Below are 20,353 nucleotides of genomic sequence, written 5' to 3' on the forward strand. Positions count from 1 at the left end.
AGGGTGGTGTTACTAGAGACAAGTCACATGATTGGCTATAAGAGGATGGGATAGAATCAATCTATCTACTCTCCAATTGACTATCCATACCCAAGGAGGTGGGAGGCCTCTGCTTTGGAGGCTGCTGCTCTAGAGTGGTGGATGAAGGGAACATAAAGAAAGGAGCCCAATTTGAAGCTTTTGTTGTTTTGATAGCCACGGTGTGCTTCCTTTCTGCCAACACCAAGACATTGTGGCCCTGGTCACTGTCCTGCACCTTTGGCTTAAACTATGATATTGGGGTCTCTTCTCCAGGGATGTTGCTTAGAGAGACCCTGGAAGATGCTACATATCATCTACCTCACTGCTTATGCGGCCTTTTCACATCAAGACCACCAAAAGACCCATAAATCCCACAACTTACCGAGTCTCTACCAAGTTTCTTTCCTGGCACTCTTGTCAGTGAAGTCTCATGCCAAAGCTTTTTAAGCCCACCTATGAAGATGCTAGATAAGCCAGCATCCATGCCAGTCCCCTCCCTTGTCCATCTTACAACTTGTTTCACCCCCTGAGATTCCCTCCCCCAGCTTTAGAAAGAGGTACCACAGAAAGCTGAAGAGGGACATGGAACACTTTTTAATGTCAAGTCAGAGACAACCCCCCCTCCCCCAGCCCTGAATCCCACTTTCCCTCATCACATCCAGGACCCCTCCCAGAGGTCTCTCTGCTTTCCAAGCTCCCAGAAAAAAGGTGACCTAAAAATGTCATTTTCTTCCATTTCATCCACAAAAAAAGGAAATAAAAATTAAATTAAATGAACCAAGAGAGTTTAAATTCTCCAGTGGCCATAAGGGTGTAACAGATTCATTTCCACACAGGGCTAAAGCAAGTGGTTACTTTTTTTTCTTTCTCTATCTCTCTCTTTTTGTCCCATCGGTTGGTTCTTGTCAGTACCCTGGGGGGTAATGGGAAGCATGCCACCTGTGATGGCTTTCAACTCACAGACTCATACCCAGAAAGAGATGCTGCATCTGGTTAGTTTTCTTTTTCATTTGTTTGCTTTTTTTTTTACTTTCTATAAATGTCTCTGACATGTATATAACCCAAGAAAATAAAAAAGGCAGGAGTTGATTACACAATTACCAGTAAACTCTATCATCTCTTAGAAGACCAACACACAGCTAACGCCATATACAGCATGCAGTAATGTCTGAGAAAGGACCCTGCAGAGAAAGAAAATGACTAGCACTCTAATAACAAAAAGTGTGTGAATATATATGCATATATATGTGTAATATAAATGCATATATATGTATCATTAAAAGAAGCATAGCTGACCAACTCATCATACAATGGAGATCACTCTTTCCATTTCTAAACAGTTTGTAGATAGCATAGTTACTGTATGCGTTAAACGCCGAAGTAAGGATGAGAAATCTGTAGCGCTGGTAGAGATGTTGGTTAAATCACTTTTTGGTGGGCGTGCAGAATCCTCACCAGTTGGCTAATGCCCGGTGCTATGCTCCACCACTTGTAAACCTAGTTAAGAACACTATTAATCTTTAATGTTTAATAAACATACTTTCTCTTTCACCTCTTTTTGCATGTTTTTGTAAAGTTTTCTTTTGTTTTTGCACTAACAGTTCTAGGTTCATATCAGAAAATATAATTAATAAAATTAATAATGAATCAGAATCCCTTATTATCCATGATGTCCATGTAGTAAAATGAAAAACATGTAACAATATATTTCTTGTTGTTGTGTTTTGCGGGATCATTGTTGTCAATGGGTTGTTTTGTGGATTTTTTTTTCTTTTGCTTTTTCATCACACGTAATGTCTGTGAAGAAGTCCTCCATGGGAACATCTGGGTCTGCACATCTGGATCTATCAGTAGAGTTTAGGGTAGCCAACTCAGAAGTCTTCTGTGGCGGATGGGGGACATCAGAATAGGAAGAGCAGCTGACCTTTGCCCACCATGGAAACAAAGAGGCCACACAATGCAGCGTGCAGGTGGGTCCAAAGCTGGGTGTGCGCTCATAATTTGGGGCTAAAGAAAAGAAGCAGTTGTGCCTAAATATCTCCAAGGCAATTTCCTTCCCTCCCCATCCCCAGTTGCCCTTTCCCTTAGATTTCTTTTTTATCACATTAGGCTTGGTTTATCTTAATTTCATTTAATTCTTAAAAGAAAAAAAACTTGTATGCTCTTTTTGCTGCTGTTGAGTTGGTGGTTGCAGGTGGTGGAGGCTGCTCCCCAGTGGGGAAGTGACACTCACATCAAAATTTAAGCAACAGATGCAAGATGAGAAGGGGTAAGAGCCAAATGCAACCAGCTCTCCTTGATGTCCCATTGTTCACTTCGCTGACTGCGCCAGGGGCTGTGGGAAGAACATAGAGTGTTTTTAGAAGCCTAATTTAAACCGAGAAGGAAATGCCATCGTAGACCCAAACCTGAGTTGGGAGCTCATGCTTGAACATCAAATGACCTTTGGAGTTACCCATGACCCGTATTGCTCTAGCACAGCTTCTGAGACAAACTTTCCATGAGTCCTACTGTCCTGTGGGTTATAGGTGCTGCCTGAATTGGAATTGCAATTCTTAGGATTGTAGGGTTTAGACCTGAGAAGGACCTTAAAGATCATCTAATCTTCCCCAAACCTCAGTTTCCAGATGAGGAAGCTATGTCAAATTTGGTTGTGCTAACATGCATTGCTCCCGAGAAATGCTGTCACTGAAAGCTAAAGGTGTGAGGTTTAGGGAAATTAGTATTAGAACATTGTGGTTGCTAAAGTCTTAGTATGGCATATCTAGTGAAAAAAGAACTAGATTACTTTTAAATCTATGTTTCAGAACATTCCAGAACAAATAATGATAAACATCAGAGCCCACACATGGCCCCATCACTGTTCTCATCATTTTTGATAACTCAGGCCATCTTAAATGTTCACTTAACCATCCAGCTGTCCAACTGTTGTCTAGATAAAGACCTACGGAAAAGCCAATCTGTCTTCCTGCTGTTGCTGCTGCCACAGTCTGCTCTGAGGGCACACTGTCAATCACCTTCTCAGACCACGAGTGCTCCACCAGGAACATTTGGCTGCTTCTCCATCTGGAGACAACAATGCTGACAGGAAGGCAAGGGCTAACCCATATAGAGAATAAATGGGCCCAAGTCAGCAGAACAGTCCATACTCTTGCTACACATTGAAATAACCACCCAAGATATATTTGAAACAAGGAATTAAAAAACAAAACAAACACCTGGTACTATAATTTAGGTTCAGCACTGGAGAGGACCAAGTTCCTACTTTCAATTCCTAAGATGAAAACAGGCTTCGACCCCACAGACACCCCATTGAGAGCATGTCAAGTGAGGGAGGGAAAGGGACTGACGGTGTAGAACTTAAGTTCACCTGATTCTTTCTTCCACCTGTCTACTTCACACACATACCCCAGCCACTCAGAAACAAACTTGCCAACTACTTACCCCATTGTACTAAGGATACTTAGGAACATTTAGGACTCCCATACATCTACATCAGTCTGAGAGTCTAGGTACTCACATAATGTGATACTCAGTGAACCAGAGTAACTTGTTCAGACAGGGTACTCCCTATTAGATCAGTATTCCCTATTATATCAGAATAAACTGAAATCTCCCAAAAGCAAGAACCAAAGACCAAGCTAGTGATCAGGTAAGATATCAAAGGAATATAGAGGATGAGAGCCCTACTGGGGCATGTGCTTTGGTCAGTGTTAGCCAGAGCAGGATCAAGCTGCATATTTGAGTGACTAAGCTTGCAGATTTTTCAAGCTATGGACCAGTGGCTCTCACTTCCAACCTTAATCATTATATAAACATTCAATCCTTTAGGGAAACTCCATACCCAACAAGGAATACCAGCCTTGCACTACTCCAGAGTTTTATTTGGGATAGTCCAGGAACCAAGGACATAGCAATAGGAGAGTCTTTCTGTTGAAATCAACATATAATAATAATAATAATCCCATTTGATGATCACAGTATCAATGTGTGATAGGTAGTAAAGAAAAAAAATCATTATTCTCATTTTACAGATGAAAATATTAAGGCCCAGTGTGGTTAAGTGATTTACCTAGATTGACTTTGTTATTAAGTGGTTGAACTGACCACAAATCAATCAATTAATCAATTAGTAAATATTTATTAAGTACCTACTATGGTGCCAAGCACTGTGCTAAGTGCTAGGTTCACAAAAAGAGGCAAAAGATAGCCCCTGTCCTCAAGGAGCTTACAATCTAATGGAAATCCATTCTTTCCATCACAACACATCTGCCTCTCCTTTTGGCACCTTCTTTGGTTCTCCATTCTGCAGAAAGGACAGCATGAAGCATTCTTCACAAAATCCCTATTGGTATAGGGGCATATTGCCCCAGTAGGCAACTGACTTTGTGTGGACCTGTGGTTTCAGTGCTTTGGGGAACTACCACTTTGGAAAAGACTCAGCAGCAGCTGGGTGGTGCAGTGGATAGAGCCCTGGCCCTGGAGTCAGGAGGACCTGAGTTCAAATCCGGCCTCAAACACATAACACTTACTAGCTGTGTGACTCTGGACAAGTCACTTCACCCCAACTGCCTCATCAAAAAAAGAAGAAAAAAAAGAAAGACAAAAAAAAGATGAACAATTCTTCAGTAATGTATAGTCTTAAAAAATTATTAAGTGACTTGCTCATGATCGCCTAGCTTTTATGTATCAGAAGCAAGACCTGAAGCTAACACTAAGACATCATTTGCCACATGGCCACAGATATTTTCTGGAAACATTGCCCAGAAATCAAACCCCAATTTACTTAAATGTAGTTTTGGTGATGTAGTGCTCACCAGTTTTGATTAATCCTCAATTGATGGTGGCTCTTAATGCTTGAATGACCCAGAGACTTATATTTTAAGAAGTCCTGCCATGAACCTTTTAGAACTTCTATAACATAACTGTATACATCTTCTTGCATCTTTGTAAAGTAAGTTTGTATTATCACATACCAGATTGTTGTAAAGTGTAGCACATATCCATTGTAGCTCTGAGGCAACTGTATTCCACCAAAATAAGTTACATTTTACAAACTCAGAAAAGAATGCCTAGAAATTAGACCCTGAAGTAAAGTTTTATGAATTCTGCATGTTTAGAAAACTAGTCTAATAAGAGTATGTATAGACTTCAACTATTAGACATAAACCAAAGTTCTTTTTCTGATCAAAGCAGAACAAATGACACATTTTTGAATTGTCAATAATTTTATTCTCAAACAGGTAGAGCAAGAAACTAAGAGAATTACTACTTAGGATGTGATTCCTACAAACAAAAAGGAACTATTTGATGAAGTATAGGTGATGGAAATCTTGAGAAAAAGTTGACTAAGTCATCTTATAATTGGAACACTGGGATACAATCCTTTGCAGAGAATGGATTTCAAAGAATTCAGGGAAATGGTAATTAATATCCTAGACCCTAAAATTCTACAAAAAAAAATGTTGGCTTAAGATGGATGGTATTTTCTCAAGAACAAATCACCAGTGATGCAAATGATTCAAATGAAGAAGGAAAGTGGAAGCTATCTAAAGAGCTTTACGGTTTAAAAAAGATTTACAGAATATGAAAGGTAGGGAAGCCAAGGGATGAAGAATTTCAAAACAGTATCACTGTTCTGTAATCTTTAGGTACAGCTAAAGACTAGAATCATCTAAGATTTAAAATTAATGCTAAACACAAGGAACAAAAGGGTTGCTCCTGTTGTTGTTATTTTAGTAAACTCAGGTGGAGGCAAAGGGAAAAAAAAGGATCTAACTTTCCAGGGATATAGAGGGAATTCTTGTACAGTTAGAGATAGGACTATATAGCATTTAAGCTCCCTTCCATATGTGAATTTCTCAGATATGACCACTGCTTGGAGTGGATAGGATGATGATGATACATAATAGAGAGAAGGTACAACTGTTCCATTCTTATTTTGTTTTTTTTTTTGTTCTTTACCAAAGAGACTGATCTTCTGATCAGAAAAGATGGCAAAAAAGTGTTTTAACAGGGAACTGAAGTTCATGTTAAATGAAAAAAAATGTTTTAAAAAAGTGTTCCAATTACCAGAAGATGGGAAAATGTGCTAATTTTCAGAGAGAGAGACAGAGAGAGAGAGAGAGAGAGAGAGAGAGAGAGAGAGAGAGAGAGTTATAAAATGGATTATTCATATGCTTAACTAGTAAACCTGAAAAATTCCTACCAAAATCTTAGAATATATTAAAGGATTGGCTTCTGACCACTCAAAAAGGGAAGCAATGATCAATAGGAGACAACGGGGGTCCTTCAAAAACAGGCCATATTAGAATAAACACATTTTTAACAGTTACTAGACTGGTAGATCAGAGGATGGGGCAACTAGGAAGTGAAACAGATAAAGCACCAACAGAGTCAGGAAGACTTGGGTTCACATCTGGCCTCAGACACTCACTGCCTATGTGACACTTGGCAATTCACTTAACTCTGTATCAGTTTCCTCATCTATAAAATGAGCTAGAGAAGGAAATGGCAAACCATCTAGTAACTTTGTCAAGAAAACCCCAAATGGGGTCATGAAGAGTCAGACATGACTGAAACAACTGGACAACAGATCAGGGCACTGGCAGAACAATATCTAGATTTCAGGAAAGTATTCGACAAAAATCTCTCACTGTATTTTATGGGCAAGATATATACACACATGCATATATACACATATAAATGTGTACAAATACACATATACACATAAGAGAATTCTGAAATTGTTAAAAATCTAGCACTAAACAGTGGTGTTTAATGTAACCTAGAGAGATATCTAGTAGAACATCTCCATGGCCTTCTTCTTGTCATTGACTAGGATGAAGATATATCTGGCATACCTATGAAATCTGTGGATGACAAAAAACTGGAGAAATAACTAATCTGTTGAATGACAGAGCCACAATTCTAAAATATCTGGACACTATTTAATGGATCAAATCTACTAACATTAAATTTAGTATGGATAAATGTAATGTCTTACAGTTATATTTTAAAAAAATAACTGCACATGGTAGAGACAAAATTTCTATACAACAGTTCATCAAAAAAAAAAGATCCAGGAGTTTTATTTAAAACTGTAACTTTACCATGAGACAACTATGTGACATGGCAGTCAAAATCTAATTCAATTGGAGGCTTCATTAATAGAAGCACAGTGCCTGTAACAAGGAAGGTGATAGCACTATGGTACTCTGAGAGAGATTTTAAGAAAGATTCTGACAAGCTGGATTGTATCCAGAAGAGGGCAACAGGATGGTGAGAGGACCAGCAACTGTGTCATTTGTAACTCAGCTGAAAAAAAACTGTCAGTGTTTAGTCTAGAAAAGAGGAGACTTAGAGGGTGCATGATAACTGTCTTTAAGCATTTTAAAGACTGTCATGTTTAAGAAGGAATAAACTCATTTTGTTTGCCAGAGTATGTATGCAGAACTAGGAATAATGAAGATCTAAAGTCAATAGAAGGGAGGAAACAATTTCCTAGTAGAATGGGCTTCCTTAGGAGGACTAGAGAGCTCCCGATAACCAACGATCTTCAGTTGGAAGCTAGATGCCCGCATGTCAGGGATTGTTGTGGAAGGGATTGCTCCTCAGGTACAGATCGGATGATGACCTCTGGCTCTTTTCTAGAACTAATAGCCTCTGATTCTACATACTAGTTATTTATGGATCCTATGGAAGACCCCCTCTTTAGGATTGGTTTATTTTTTCTAGTTAAATGACATCATGAAGGTCTTTGGATTCACCCCCATGTTCCTTGCTCAGGCCTGAGGTGGAAAACCATTTCTGAGTCCATATGAACTTGGAATATATGGGCGTATGGATTCCATGTCTGCTTTTGACAAAAGCTATTGATCAAGTCTACCATTATTCTGTGTACACTGGACAAGTTAGGTTTTAAATACTACAGAGCAGAATGGCTTCATGGATTGAATTGCTGAGCTATATTGGTAGAGAGTTTCCTCTCTGGTAGTTCACCACACCTATAAACTCATAGACCAAAAAGAAAAACAAAATGAAAACCTTCAAAATAAAAGTGAAATTCCCACAAATGCATATTTGGAAAGTCATGCCATTGGTAGGGACAAGCTTCTGTCAACAATACCTTTCTTTCTGTACCTTTCTCTGTCTCTCTGTCTCTCTCTCTGTCTCTCTCTCACACATACACACACACACACACACACACACATACAACACAAACACACATGCAGATATATGTATCCACTTATGCACAAAATCAGCTTTGAGGTGAAGCTTATGCCTTTTGGCCCTTGTCAGTGACAGCCCTTACAATGAATGGACATAAGGAAATCTATAAAATGAGAAGAGAACAAATGATAACTCCCAGTGCTCTGGATACTGCCTCTTCCTCTTGCCCCTTTGATCGTCATAGAGGATTGGCCAGTCTGATGAAACCCTCTTTGGGGAAATCCTCCAACTGCTTGTGCAACACAGAAGAGAGCAGCTTGGTTATCATATAAAGTAGGGCTGAAAACCATGTTTTCAGGCCAGGGAGTCTAACACTGTGGGAGTCAGTTCTTAGGCTGGTAAATGTCCCCCACCAAAGGCATACAATGGCCCAGTGGAGGGTTGCCAGGTGTGCACTCTGGGCTGCTGTTTCACTTCTATGTTCTCTTTCATTATTATGTCTATCAATGCTCTTTATGGCTCCACTCCCCACTGGGATGTGCCACAAAGAGTCTGCAGGAAAGAATATTGACCTGTCATGTTTTTTTTAAACTGTCATAAAGGGGGAAAAATCGGTATTATGAAGAAGAAAAATAATAACTTTCTCCAAATCCCTTTAAAATTCTTCATTTCTATACTAATTTCCCTGAACTACAGTTATCCTGGGCCATCAATATACTCACCCCTACTCCAACTTTTTCATTTATCTGTAGTTGAAGAAAAGCACTAGATAAAAGCACATAGAAGGGTCATGATTAACATGTAGAACAGAAGGTGAAGTTGGGGTGGAGATGGTCATTGTCTTCCAAGTATCTGAAGAACCATCATATGAAAGAAGAATTAGATTCATTTTATTTGGTCCCAGAGAAAAGGACCAGGAATAATGGGGAGAAGTGACAGAGAGGCAGAGATCATCTCTACATAAAGAAAACTTCATAAGAGTTAGGGTTGTCTAAAAGAAAGAAGGAACTATTTCCTTAGTCATTGAGTTTTCCATCACTGGCCATCCTTCAAGCAGAGACTGAGTGCTTTCTAGTTAGGAATGTTATAGAAAGAATTCATGTTCACATGGACATTGGATCTCTTGCAACTCTAAAAACATGAGTCTGTGATAGACCTTTCTCTTTTTGGATGAAGTCATTCCATATATTTTCTTGAAAGCATTTCCAATATATTTTGCAAACTCTCCCATTGTTCTCTAACAGGCACAGGGCCCAGACTTCATGGAACAAGCAATAAAGGAACAAGTACACTAGAAGATGGTGGATACCTGGGTGTTCAGAAAATAAGATAAAAAAGAATATGAAGAGGTTGGCAGTCTGTTCCATCTTTTATTTCTGTGGCCATTATCAAAGAAATCAATGACTGGAGTTAGCACCATCAAATTTTATCTTTGAAAATAATCAGACTAAAGACAAGGAAGCCAAATTCCAGCATACTTGGCTGGTACCTTGGATAGTTCCATGAGGAGGAATTGCCACAGAGTTCTATTCATCTCAAGCTGGAATAGTCTCTAATGGCAGCTGGAATATCAGCTCAAACCTTTTTGAGATGATAGAGTTAAGATATTCTTGAGAAAAATGGATGCCCCTCCCTCTTTACTCTTCTCCTTGGGTATTCATATAGGAGCCACTGCCCTTGCAGATGTAGGGCAGTCCCAAGAGATTGACTTTGTACCAACCCAAGGCCTTATAACAAAGTGCTCCAAACACATAGCATTCCACATACAGCCAGATGGCAAAAGGTAGGATCCTTCCAGAAGGCAAACTGGCACATACTAAGTTTCCTTTGAGTCTTTCTTACATTTTCAGAAACAACATGTTGGGGGTAGGGACAGAAACAAGAGGGGAGCAATAGTCACCTTGAATCTACCTAGTAGTTTTGTACCGTGAGAACATGACTCACCTAAATTCTTTCTTGCTTGACTTGCAAAATGTATGGCATTTTCCCAAGGCCTATATTCACCAAGGAGTCAAACCCTGCTCAATAATATTATGGTTCTAGAAGCCTCACATATCTTCAGCTGGATGCGACTGATGAGGCATTTGATCTGCCCAGTAGCAGGAGGCCATGATTCTTCATCCAACCTTGCCTCCTGTCCAGCATGACTATAATTGTGGCTAATATTATGTTAAGTGTAGCACCCCACAGATTTTCATTACCAGACCAGTCAGAGTTCTTTACAATGATTATGAACATCAGTAGCCAACAGGAATATCTGGTAATTATAAGGACCTTAAAAAAGATGTTTTAGCCAAGTAACTCATAAGAAACTCCCTCTTTTTTATCCCCATCCACATATCACCCTCCCTCCCCACTATCCTTAGATGTGAAAAGAAAGAGGAAAAAGAAAAGGAATCACTGAGAAGCAGCATGCAAGGGCAAGTTTGAGAGTTTTGCTCCAAAGCACTCAGGATTAAGAAAAGAGGGAGATCTGGTAGGTAGATCAGATAGGAAGGTGCTCTGGGAACAGATAGGATGACATTAGTACAGCAAGATCAGTTAGGCTCCTGTGAGAAAACTGACGCCAGTCATGGAGTTGGAGAAAGGCATTCTTGAGGAACAAGGAATCCAGATGTCTACAAGAGGATTAGTCTATATGAGTGCATGAAAAGTCTAGCTTCTAGGAAAGTGTTTCTATCAGGCTGACTTCCAGGATTAGCTCAGGCACAGAGCAGAAGAAAGGAAGTTGTGCAGAGAAGAGGTTGGAGATAGTTGAAGAGATTTCCCATAACCCCTTATCCCGAGGCAATGGCTGCCTAAGAAAGAAGCATACTAACCTTTCCAAGGTGTCATGGCTGTAGTTTTCTCTTCTAAAAAAGTAAAAACAATCCACTGTTATAGTAGAAAGAGATCATTTTGTCTTCAGATGAGTTCTTTGGGGAAAAGCTTTCCTAAGTTAGACCAGTCTTCATTTCTCTCTTTCTTGCCTCAAATGCACAGATAATGAATGATTAACAACATAGATCTTTTGCACACTCTCCTCAGGTTTTTTTGGGGTAGCCAGATGCTTGGGGGAATGGGCAAGTGATGTTAGATGAAAGAACTTTCACATTAGACTACTGTGAATACAAGTCTTAGCCTTATAGCTTCTCTTTGTAGTGGGTTAATGATAGGAACCTAACATGTGTGACACTCTTCCTTTAATGAATATTAGTGGGAAATAGTGAGTTGTTACTGGGAATATACAGAGGGAATGCTTTGGAGATGCAAAGGCTATTGGGTTAAGCTGTGAAGAACCTTTTTGATCCAGAGATAATTTGTTAGGAGAGCCAGGGTGGTTGCATAACCAATGGCTTCAGTAGGGTAAGTACCTGCAGAACTATCTGCTGGCCTAAAGACGCCCTGTCACAGTACACTTGTAACCCTATGATTTTGAGGCTGATAATGGCAAGCAGAAAAATAGAAGCTTATAGAAATGAATCTCCTAATCCTTAGGACACAGGGTAAATAGAGATTTTTTTGGAGTGAGTGTGTGGGCGGAGGGGAGTGAGCGTATGGTAAGGCAGAAGAGTTTCTTTTTTTGATCATGTTGGAAATATGACATGAATGTTTAGGAGACAGTTTTCCCTCTGCTTATTTCCACTGTAATAGTGATTGTGCCCATAAGAGGCACCATAGGTAGGTGGCATAGAGGAGGGAATGTTGGAATCAGAGGCAGAAAAGCCTGGGTTTGAATTCTGCCTCAGGCTCACAAGCTTTGTGATTCCTGGGTAAGTTAGCCTCCCTGCTTCCATTCCTCATTTGAAAAAGGAGGGATTTGGATTTGCTGGCCTCTAAGGACCCTTCTAGCTCTTGATCAACAAAAGCATTTAAAAACAAAAACAAAACAAAGCAAAACAAAACAAAAAAAGCACAACAAAGTTAATACTGTATTACAGATTCAAGAAGTACAGTGATATTGGGGAAAAGACTTAGGAGAAATTTGGACTCTTCTTAGTCAGGTATTTTTTTTTAAAGATCTAGCTTGAGAGACCACTTGAGAGAAAGGTAAAATTCTTTAGTGTCTATGGAGACTGGGGAAAACATTAATTATTTTTGTCTCTGACTTTCCCTCCAACTGTACTTGGGCTAGTTTAAGTAACAATATCATAACTCCATCAACTAAAAAGAGTTTTCTTCAGGAAAAAATTAAACTGCTGCCAGAAAATTCTTCCTCATAACTTAATGTCCTCATGCTATAGTTAAGTCTATAGTTATAAAACTCTATAAGCTAAGAGGACTAATAAATGATGGTTACCAAAAACTATATAATATTATCCCAAGTTATGTTGGAATGCCTAAGCCTCCAGAAATGTGAGGATCTTTGGAGGCTTCTGAGCCAGCTCTGGTCATCTACAAAGCCTATGAATGACATTTTGGCTACTAAGGAGACTTGAGGCTGGCAGTTCAAACAAGCATTCTCTTGCCAAGAATGTGAATGAATTATAATTGTAGCCTTCTCATTAACTACAGGCTGAAGCCAAGCTGGGAGTTGGGAGGAAGACACAGGCAAACACACACACACACACACACACACACACACACACACACACACACACACACACACAAAATCCCAAAATAAAATTCTCCTAGAGGATACTGCTGAATTGGATGGCCAAAATGCTTTCACAAAGGGATCTCTATTTCCCTTTCTAATCATGGAAGGTCATGTCCAATTCATAGTTTAGCTCAAGGATGGTTGCAGAAATGAAAAGCCCCAAAATCTTACTTCATGTCAAGATATCCAAACCTCCAGGAGAAGAACCAACTTGTGTAATGTTAATACATGTGCCAAAGAAATGCTAACTGCTAGAGTGCTGGATCCTATTAACTCTCCTCACTCCTCCATGGGGAGGCCCTGATAATAACTCCCTGCTGTAATTGTGTCCATGAGACATGCAGAGTTTACTCTGGTTCCAGATTCTCTAATAGACTGGTTTGATGGTCACCACAAGACTCACAGGCATTAATCAGGAGACCTTTCCCTGCCTGCTGATACCATCAAAGCTGACTTAATGCCTTGGAGACAAGGCATTGTAATGGTGAATGACTACTGAGGACCCCAGAAAACTTACCTGCTAGAGGAGCTCAGTGGTAAATGACCCTACTTCAGAATTTCTTACCTAATGCTCAAGAAATCTTGCACCACCAAATATTAAATGTGAATGTGTGCCTCACAATCTGTTGTATTTGTATAAGGGACAGTGAAGAATGAGAAGCTGAGGAACTGAACTCTTGTCAAGAGTACCTAGTTTCACTAGGGCACTGAGCTGTAAAACCACCTGGAGTTTCACATACAAAGCTATGTCTTCTGGGAGCCTCTCTGATCCATATTCAATAAATCTATGTCATACTTCCCAAATGAAATGAGCATAATTTGAAGGTATGTATCCTTGAAGAAAACCATGATTCTCTAGCGTATTTCAAGCCTACCAAAAACAACCAATAAACACAACTACATTAATAGGGCAAATTCCACAACATAGAAAGCTGGTTGGAAAATAGGATGTAGTGGGAGTGCTGGACTTGCAGACAGGTAGAGCTGGTTGCAAGATAGAAAGGAAAAGGAAGACATTATTAAGTACCTACCAAGTACCAGGCACTGTGCTAAGCACTTACAAATAATACCTCATTTCCTAGTTGTGTACACATAAGCAAATCACTTAAACATTCCTGTGACTCACTTTCCTCATTTTCAAGTGGGGAGAATATTACCTGTAGTATTTATCCCACAGGGTTGTTGAAAGGATCAAACAAGAAAATGTATATAAAGTTTTTTGCAAGCCTTAAAGTGTAATATAATGTTGTTATCCCTCTCTTGATGGAGCCTCATGGCCCAGAAGAAAAGCCAAGTCACAAAACAGAAACACAAAACAAAAAAGCCAACCTTGTTAAAGAGGAAAGAGTACTGAATGATTTGGATTCACATCCAGGTTCTGCTACTTAGGAGCAAGTAGTGTGATCATGAATAAGTCAATTTAACCTCTCTGAAATCCAATTTTCCTCATCTGTAAAATGTGGAAAATAGTACTTGTGCTACCTGTCTCACAGAGTTGTCATGTTAAAAGCCCTTTGTAAACTTTAGAATGCTAATAGAAATAAGAGTTCTTTTCAACCTCCTTCCAGTCTTATTTCTAGAGCCCATGGATTCTTATTATTACCATTCCCCAATTCACAGGAAGGATTTTGGAGGTGGAAAGGGGAAAAGAATATTTAAAAGATAATAGAACTTTGTTGCTAAAAGAGATACTGAGATTTAGCTTATCCACTTCCCTCATTTATACAAACAAGGCAACTGAGGCCAAGTTAAATAATTTACCCACATTCACCCAGTTAGTAAGTCAGTGGTAGGGTCAAGAACAGAAACAAGGTCCTCCCACTCCAATCCCAGGGCCCACTATATAATGTTTTATTTTGAGACAGCTTTGACAGAAAATACTCCTTCAGTATGGCTGAGGCCACACTGGATCTGAATATTATCTTTCTAGAAACAATGAACTTTAAAGGAACTTTCAAAACCTCCAGATCATGAGCTTAGGGAGTAACCTATGTGTCCAGAATTAACTTATTTACCTTGGGCAAACCCCAAACCTCTACAAGAGCAACACTAGCAGTATCCATTTGCTTGACTGGTTCATCTCTTTGACTTTATTCTACATAATTCTATCCAGGGCCATCTCCAGTCATCCTGATCTGTATCTCACCACTGGACCCAGATGGCTCCACAGGAGAAAGTAAGGCTGGTGACCTTGCACAGCCCTCCTTCACTTAAATCCACTTCATTTGCAAGTCGTGGCATCATCTTCCTGATGTCACAATGCTCTTCAAGAATGAAGGACAAACAACAACAACATAATTCTATATATAATCTTTGCCCCTTGAAAGCCTCTCTTCCATAAATTTTACTTTTTCATCTTTTCTCTTTCCATTTCATCTTTCCATCTGTGCACCAGTCTACACATGACTGCAATATATACAAAGATCTACCCCGACCCTGACTCTCTACATTATATCAATCTCCCTGTCTTTCTATCATGATTTTTCTTCTATCTAATTTCTTCCTCTGATTCTTCTTTTTTTTTTCTCCTTGATCCCTCTGGCCTGTAAGTCACTTGGGAAGCTGGGCTTTTAATTTGGTTTATTTTGTTTTCCCACCAAGAAAAAAGTGTGAGTAAATGAGCAAGTTGGAAAAGGGGACCAGATTCTCTCTGCTTCATTCCCTTATAAAGCAGTCTTTCTTCATGGCCTTTGCCATCAGTGCCATCTCCTTCAACAGAGAATTTAACATGCATTCACATAAACACACATAAACATACACACACACACACACACACACACACACACAAACCTCACACTCTTTTCATCACATCATATTCTCCCTCTGTGTTCATTGTAGAGCCACTGTGTAGTTGAGGTTAATGATCACCTACCATCAGAGATTATGGGGCCAAGAAGGAGTTCAAGCAGGACTTAAAAGAGAGACAGGAGGGGAAGAGAGATGCAAGAGTCATGCAAGGAAAGTGGAAAGAAAAGGACGGGGGGGAAGGAGGTGATAAAATGAGTTAATATACCCCTTAAAACCTCAGGAGGAGGGGAACCTTACCTCTCAGCTGACATCTTGAGAGAAGGGGAATAAAGACAAACCACAATGCCTGAATCTTATTGCTTTAGAGGTGGGCATTTTTTTTTTAATTCAATTGAGTAATGATTTTTTTTTCTAGCCTTCCCTTGGAGAATCTGGGCATGAACAAACTACTGAGGCTGATGTGTTTGTCTGAGGTCAAGAATCCTTGTGGAATTTTTGGACTCTTCCACATACATTGCATTTCTGACCCTGTTGGTGAGCTGCTGTCAGCAGTCTCCTGTCCAGCAATTGCTTAGTTCTCTATTTCAGAACTGTCAAGTGCCTCACTATCCCCTACTGTTTCACACTTATTCCTCCCTTTTCCCTCAAGTTCATTTTCTTTGGACCTGAGAAGAGAAGGCTATTTCTTCCTTTCCCTGTTCCCCTTCCTGTGGCTGTGCTGGCACCAAGCAATAAATAAACAAATAAATAAATAAGCCTGGAAATGGAGCTTCCCTGGGATTCCCACCAAGCTCCCTGTAAATCCCTTCGATGATCTTCCATCATCCTCCATGCAATCTTACATATGGGGATCCCAGGCTATGGCAGGGTAGGGGAATGGGAACTTAGGGAAGAGGAAGAGGAGAAAAGGGGGGCAACATAGAGCAAGAGCAATACTGACCTTGGAACAAAGCTGAGCTTGTGGGCTCATTAATTTCTAAACCAGGTGAGGGAAAGATGGAAGAGAAAAATGAAAACATAATATATATTTATATACAGTACCTATATATTGATTATATATAGTTTGTATACTGCCTCACAAACATGTTGAATAAAAAAAGGAATGGCATGGTGTAAGGCAAGGAGAGACAGCAAGAATATGAAAAATGAACATAATGCAGCATGATGAACAATGAGCATGTCACACAAAGTTGTAGCTTGGCATTCATTCCTGCTGAGAGTGACCACTTTCCACTCTTTGCCACATCCCACTCCCCATTAGTGCAGATGGGTTTGCCCTTTGCTTTTGCTGGACTGGGGTTGGAGAGTTGGTGGCAAAGGGCCATGGCCCCTGTGTTGCATCCCCTCCTACCTCTACTTAATTCCCCACCCCAAACTGTGACCTAACTTTAGGAATCCACTTATTCCAAATTCTCATGGGAGGAATGTCTCCCAACACTGAAGTACATTGTCTTGGTAACAGATCACTAGGATTCCCTTACAAAACTCCTAGGCCCTAAATTGGCTCATGTATTCAGAAACTACCCCTTCACAGGACAGGTGGGACACATTCTGGATTCATGGCCATGAAGGGAGGCTACACAGCAACTGTGCCCCTTTGCTTTCCACTGGGGGAAGCATGCTTTTGTCCAGATCAGATAGGAAGAGGCTTTGGTTTATGAGCGAATTGACAGTGAGATGGCTGTAACCTGGCTGGCTTGCTGGGATGCTGCAGGGGGAAAAAAATCACAAAAATCTTCATAAAGAGGCTACTACATTTTCCTGAAATGAGATACTGCTTTCCAAGCTTACATCCATTCACTTGATGATACAGAAATAAGGGCACTTCTGATATTTCCTTGAACTAAGCCTGTGTGTTTTCTAAATAGTTCAAGATCCAACCATAACACTAAAGCTTTGGTGCAGAAGACCACACACAGTCATGAAACAATATAGCATAAAATCACATTGAAAACACAATGGCAACAGAATACTTTTGAAAAGTCATCAAGGACGTATCTCAAAAGAATAGGCGCCATGTGTAAATATGGGTTATGTGTGTATAGTGGGGAAAGGTGAGAGAGTTGGTGAGATTTTTAAAAAGGAAGGGGATATCTTTGTGTATGTTGGAGATATTTTGTTTTCTACGATCAAATACAAACTCCTCTATTTGCTATTTAAAGCTTTCCCCAACTTGTCTCCAACTGACTTTCCTAGGCTTATTATACATAATTTTCCTCCCTGTACTCTTGGTCCAGCCAAGCTAGCCTTCTTGCTGCCCCTCATACATGACATTGCATTTCTTGTTTTAATGTCTTTGCATAGGCTGTCTGCAATGCCTAGAATGTCATCTCTCCCCACCACTGTCACTTAAATCCTTAGGTTCCTTCAAAGCTTAGTTCAGATGCCACTTCCCATTTCCTACTTGAGGTCCTTCCTGGTACTCCCAGCCACTAATGCCTGTCCACCTGCCTGCCCAGCATTTATTTTCTATGTGTATATATATATATACATATATATATATATATATATATATATATGTGTGTGTGTGTGTGTGTGTGTGTGTGTGTGTGTGTGTGTGTATACGTGTATATATATACATATGTATATATACATATGTATATATATACATATGTATATATACATATGTATATATATACATATGTATATATATACATATGTATATATATATACATATGTGTATATATATACATTGTCTTTTCAATGGAATATAGGCTCCTTGAGGGCAGGGACTCTTCCTTTTTTGCCTTTACATATTCCTAGCACCAAACACAGCTACTGGCATATTATGTGGTTGTTTATTGGTTAAGGGAAAACTATATTCATCTGTATCTTTTCTTTTAAATGATCACATCCTCATAACTGGGAAGGAAGGAAGTTACCTAGTAAGTTGCTGATTACATTTCAAAGTCTTGCTTTTTTTTTTTTTGACTTAGAGAACTTTCCCACTCTAAGTGGCCACCTTTTAGGGGAACCTTACAACTTTAAAGCCCAGTAAAATGAAGAGTGTAGACATGAGTACTGTGCTTCTGGGGACTGGGGAGGTGAACACTAAACTGACACTTTCTTGAGGTGAGACAACAGACTGTATTAGAAGAGATTATTAAATTTCATTTTCCAGACCAGGGTGAAAGAGATTAGTTCTTGAGATCTACATTCATCTTATTGATTGATTAGAGGAATTGGAGATTTCTAGGAAAATAGGCATTATCCAGAATGGCCTGGGGAGAATCGTTGCTAAGCATTTCTCATTACTTTGCCTTGATGGATTCATTCTGGAAATTTTTCATAAGTAAATAGTCTTGTTCAAACTTAAGGTAGCTCAAGTGTAAAGGGTAAGGGGAAAGAGATAATATGCCTCCATAGAGGCAGCATTTAGTTCCAGTATAGGATATGGTAAGGGAAAAGAGATAATATGCCTCCTTAGTGGCAGCATTTAGCTTTGGGGACCTCCAGAGGGAGGATCAGGACCTCTGGAAGGAGGGATTCCACATCATTCAGCTAAAGAGCAGGTCTGAGAACTTTGTGGATTATGCTAATTCCTTATTGCTGCCTTAGGATAGAATCCTTTACACATGGGTCTTCTGGAAAAAAGAAAAGCAGACTTAAATATGAATCTCAATACTCCCATTTTCTCTCCCCACCAGATTTTCTTTGTTCCACTTATTTTTCAAAAATCATTTAGTCCTTGTTTTGAAAAAAAAAAAGCCCAGTCATCAAGGAGAGATCAGAAAGCTCATCAAAGTAATACTACATACATTCTAGTCAAAACATCCAGAGGACTCAGGAGGATAAAGACAGGCAAATAGATGGAAATATGTTTGGGAAGAGACTGGGGGACAATTCCAAGAAAAGGAGGAAACAGCCAATTCCTCCTCTCAGATCTTGGCCCCTTTGGTTATACCAATATCCACCTGCCCCCCCCCCAAAAAAAAGGCTTGACAGTAGTGTTGCACAATTGTAGCTGTCCTCTTGTGGGGGTTCATCAGAATGGATCAGTCACTCTCATCCCAGCTGTTCCTATTCTGATAAACCAATTCTGGGATTAAAGACGGGTCTCTCACTATTCCCACTCCCTTTATAACCCCATTAAATGGATTTACTTTATATCTGGAGTAAGGAACAAACTGATTAAAATGTGGTTTGTGATCTGAGATGTGTGGATGCAAGGGTTGTCTGCTTATCCTTCACAAGCAAAGTACAGCTTGTTTTGGTAAGCAGAAAGGAGAGTTTTCAGAGGGATGGGATTGCTGGCAACTCTTAACTAAAAGTTGATTTTAATAGAATCATAGAATCCCAGAGCTGGGAAGCAACTTGGAGATGACTGGCCAAATATCTACCTGAGCAAGAGTCAGAAGCAACACCCTTGAGAAGTAAATGGTCATCTGGCCTCTGCTTAAAGACTTCCAGTCTCTATCCAAATCAACTATCTCCCAAGGCAGCCCATTGCACTTATGGACAGCACTAATTACTAGGAAGTATTTTCTTATACTGAGCCAAAATCTGCCTCTCCAAGTTTCACTCATTGCTCCTAGTTCTGCCCCCTGGAGGCAAGCTAACAAATCTAATGCCTCTTCCAAATGTCAGCCCTGAGAGACTTAAAGGCAGCTATCATGACTCCCTACATATTCTCTTTGCCAGACTAAATATCCCCAGTTCCCCTAACTAATCTTTCAGCATGGTCTCTAATCCTCTTACCATTCTTTTCAACCTTCTCTGGTTGCACTCTAACCTGTCAATGTCCTTTCTAAAATGGGGTAGACAGAACTGGACTATCATTATGTAATAATTATAAAGTGTTATTACTGTAGATGTGGCCTGATCAAATCAGAG

At 39.7% G+C, this 20,353-nt stretch overlaps 1 protein-coding gene across 5 annotated transcripts in view; it reads right to left on the minus strand.

The window, feature by feature from the left end:
- Window positions 1–1,004: 1,004 nt before the first annotated feature.
- The window catches only part of NTM (neurotrimin), a 1,253,923-nt gene continuing 1,234,574 nt past the window's right edge, over window positions 1,005–20,353 (minus strand). For 2 of the 5 annotated variants that reach the window (XM_020963803.2, XM_020963806.2), the window contains exons 8-10: window positions 16,461–16,496; window positions 11,013–11,045; window positions 1,005–2,356 (exon numbers count right to left, since the gene is read on the minus strand). In XM_020963803.2, the coding sequence (XP_020819462.1) occupies window positions 2,256–2,356; window positions 11,013–11,045; window positions 16,461–16,496 (170 nt within the window). In that variant the 3' untranslated portion in view covers window positions 1,005–2,255. The remainder of the gene's footprint in view (window positions 2,357–11,012; window positions 11,046–16,460; window positions 16,497–20,353) is intronic. The other 3 variants (XM_078147097.1, XM_020963804.2, XM_078147098.1) reach the window with 3 other exon arrangements.

This window comes from Phascolarctos cinereus, unplaced genomic scaffold, assembly GCF_003287225.1.
Source record: "Phascolarctos cinereus isolate Bilbo 61053 unplaced genomic scaffold, phaCin_HiC Scaffold_726;HRSCAF=1367, whole genome shotgun sequence".
Taxonomy (NCBI): Eukaryota; Metazoa; Chordata; class Mammalia; order Diprotodontia; family Phascolarctidae; genus Phascolarctos; species Phascolarctos cinereus.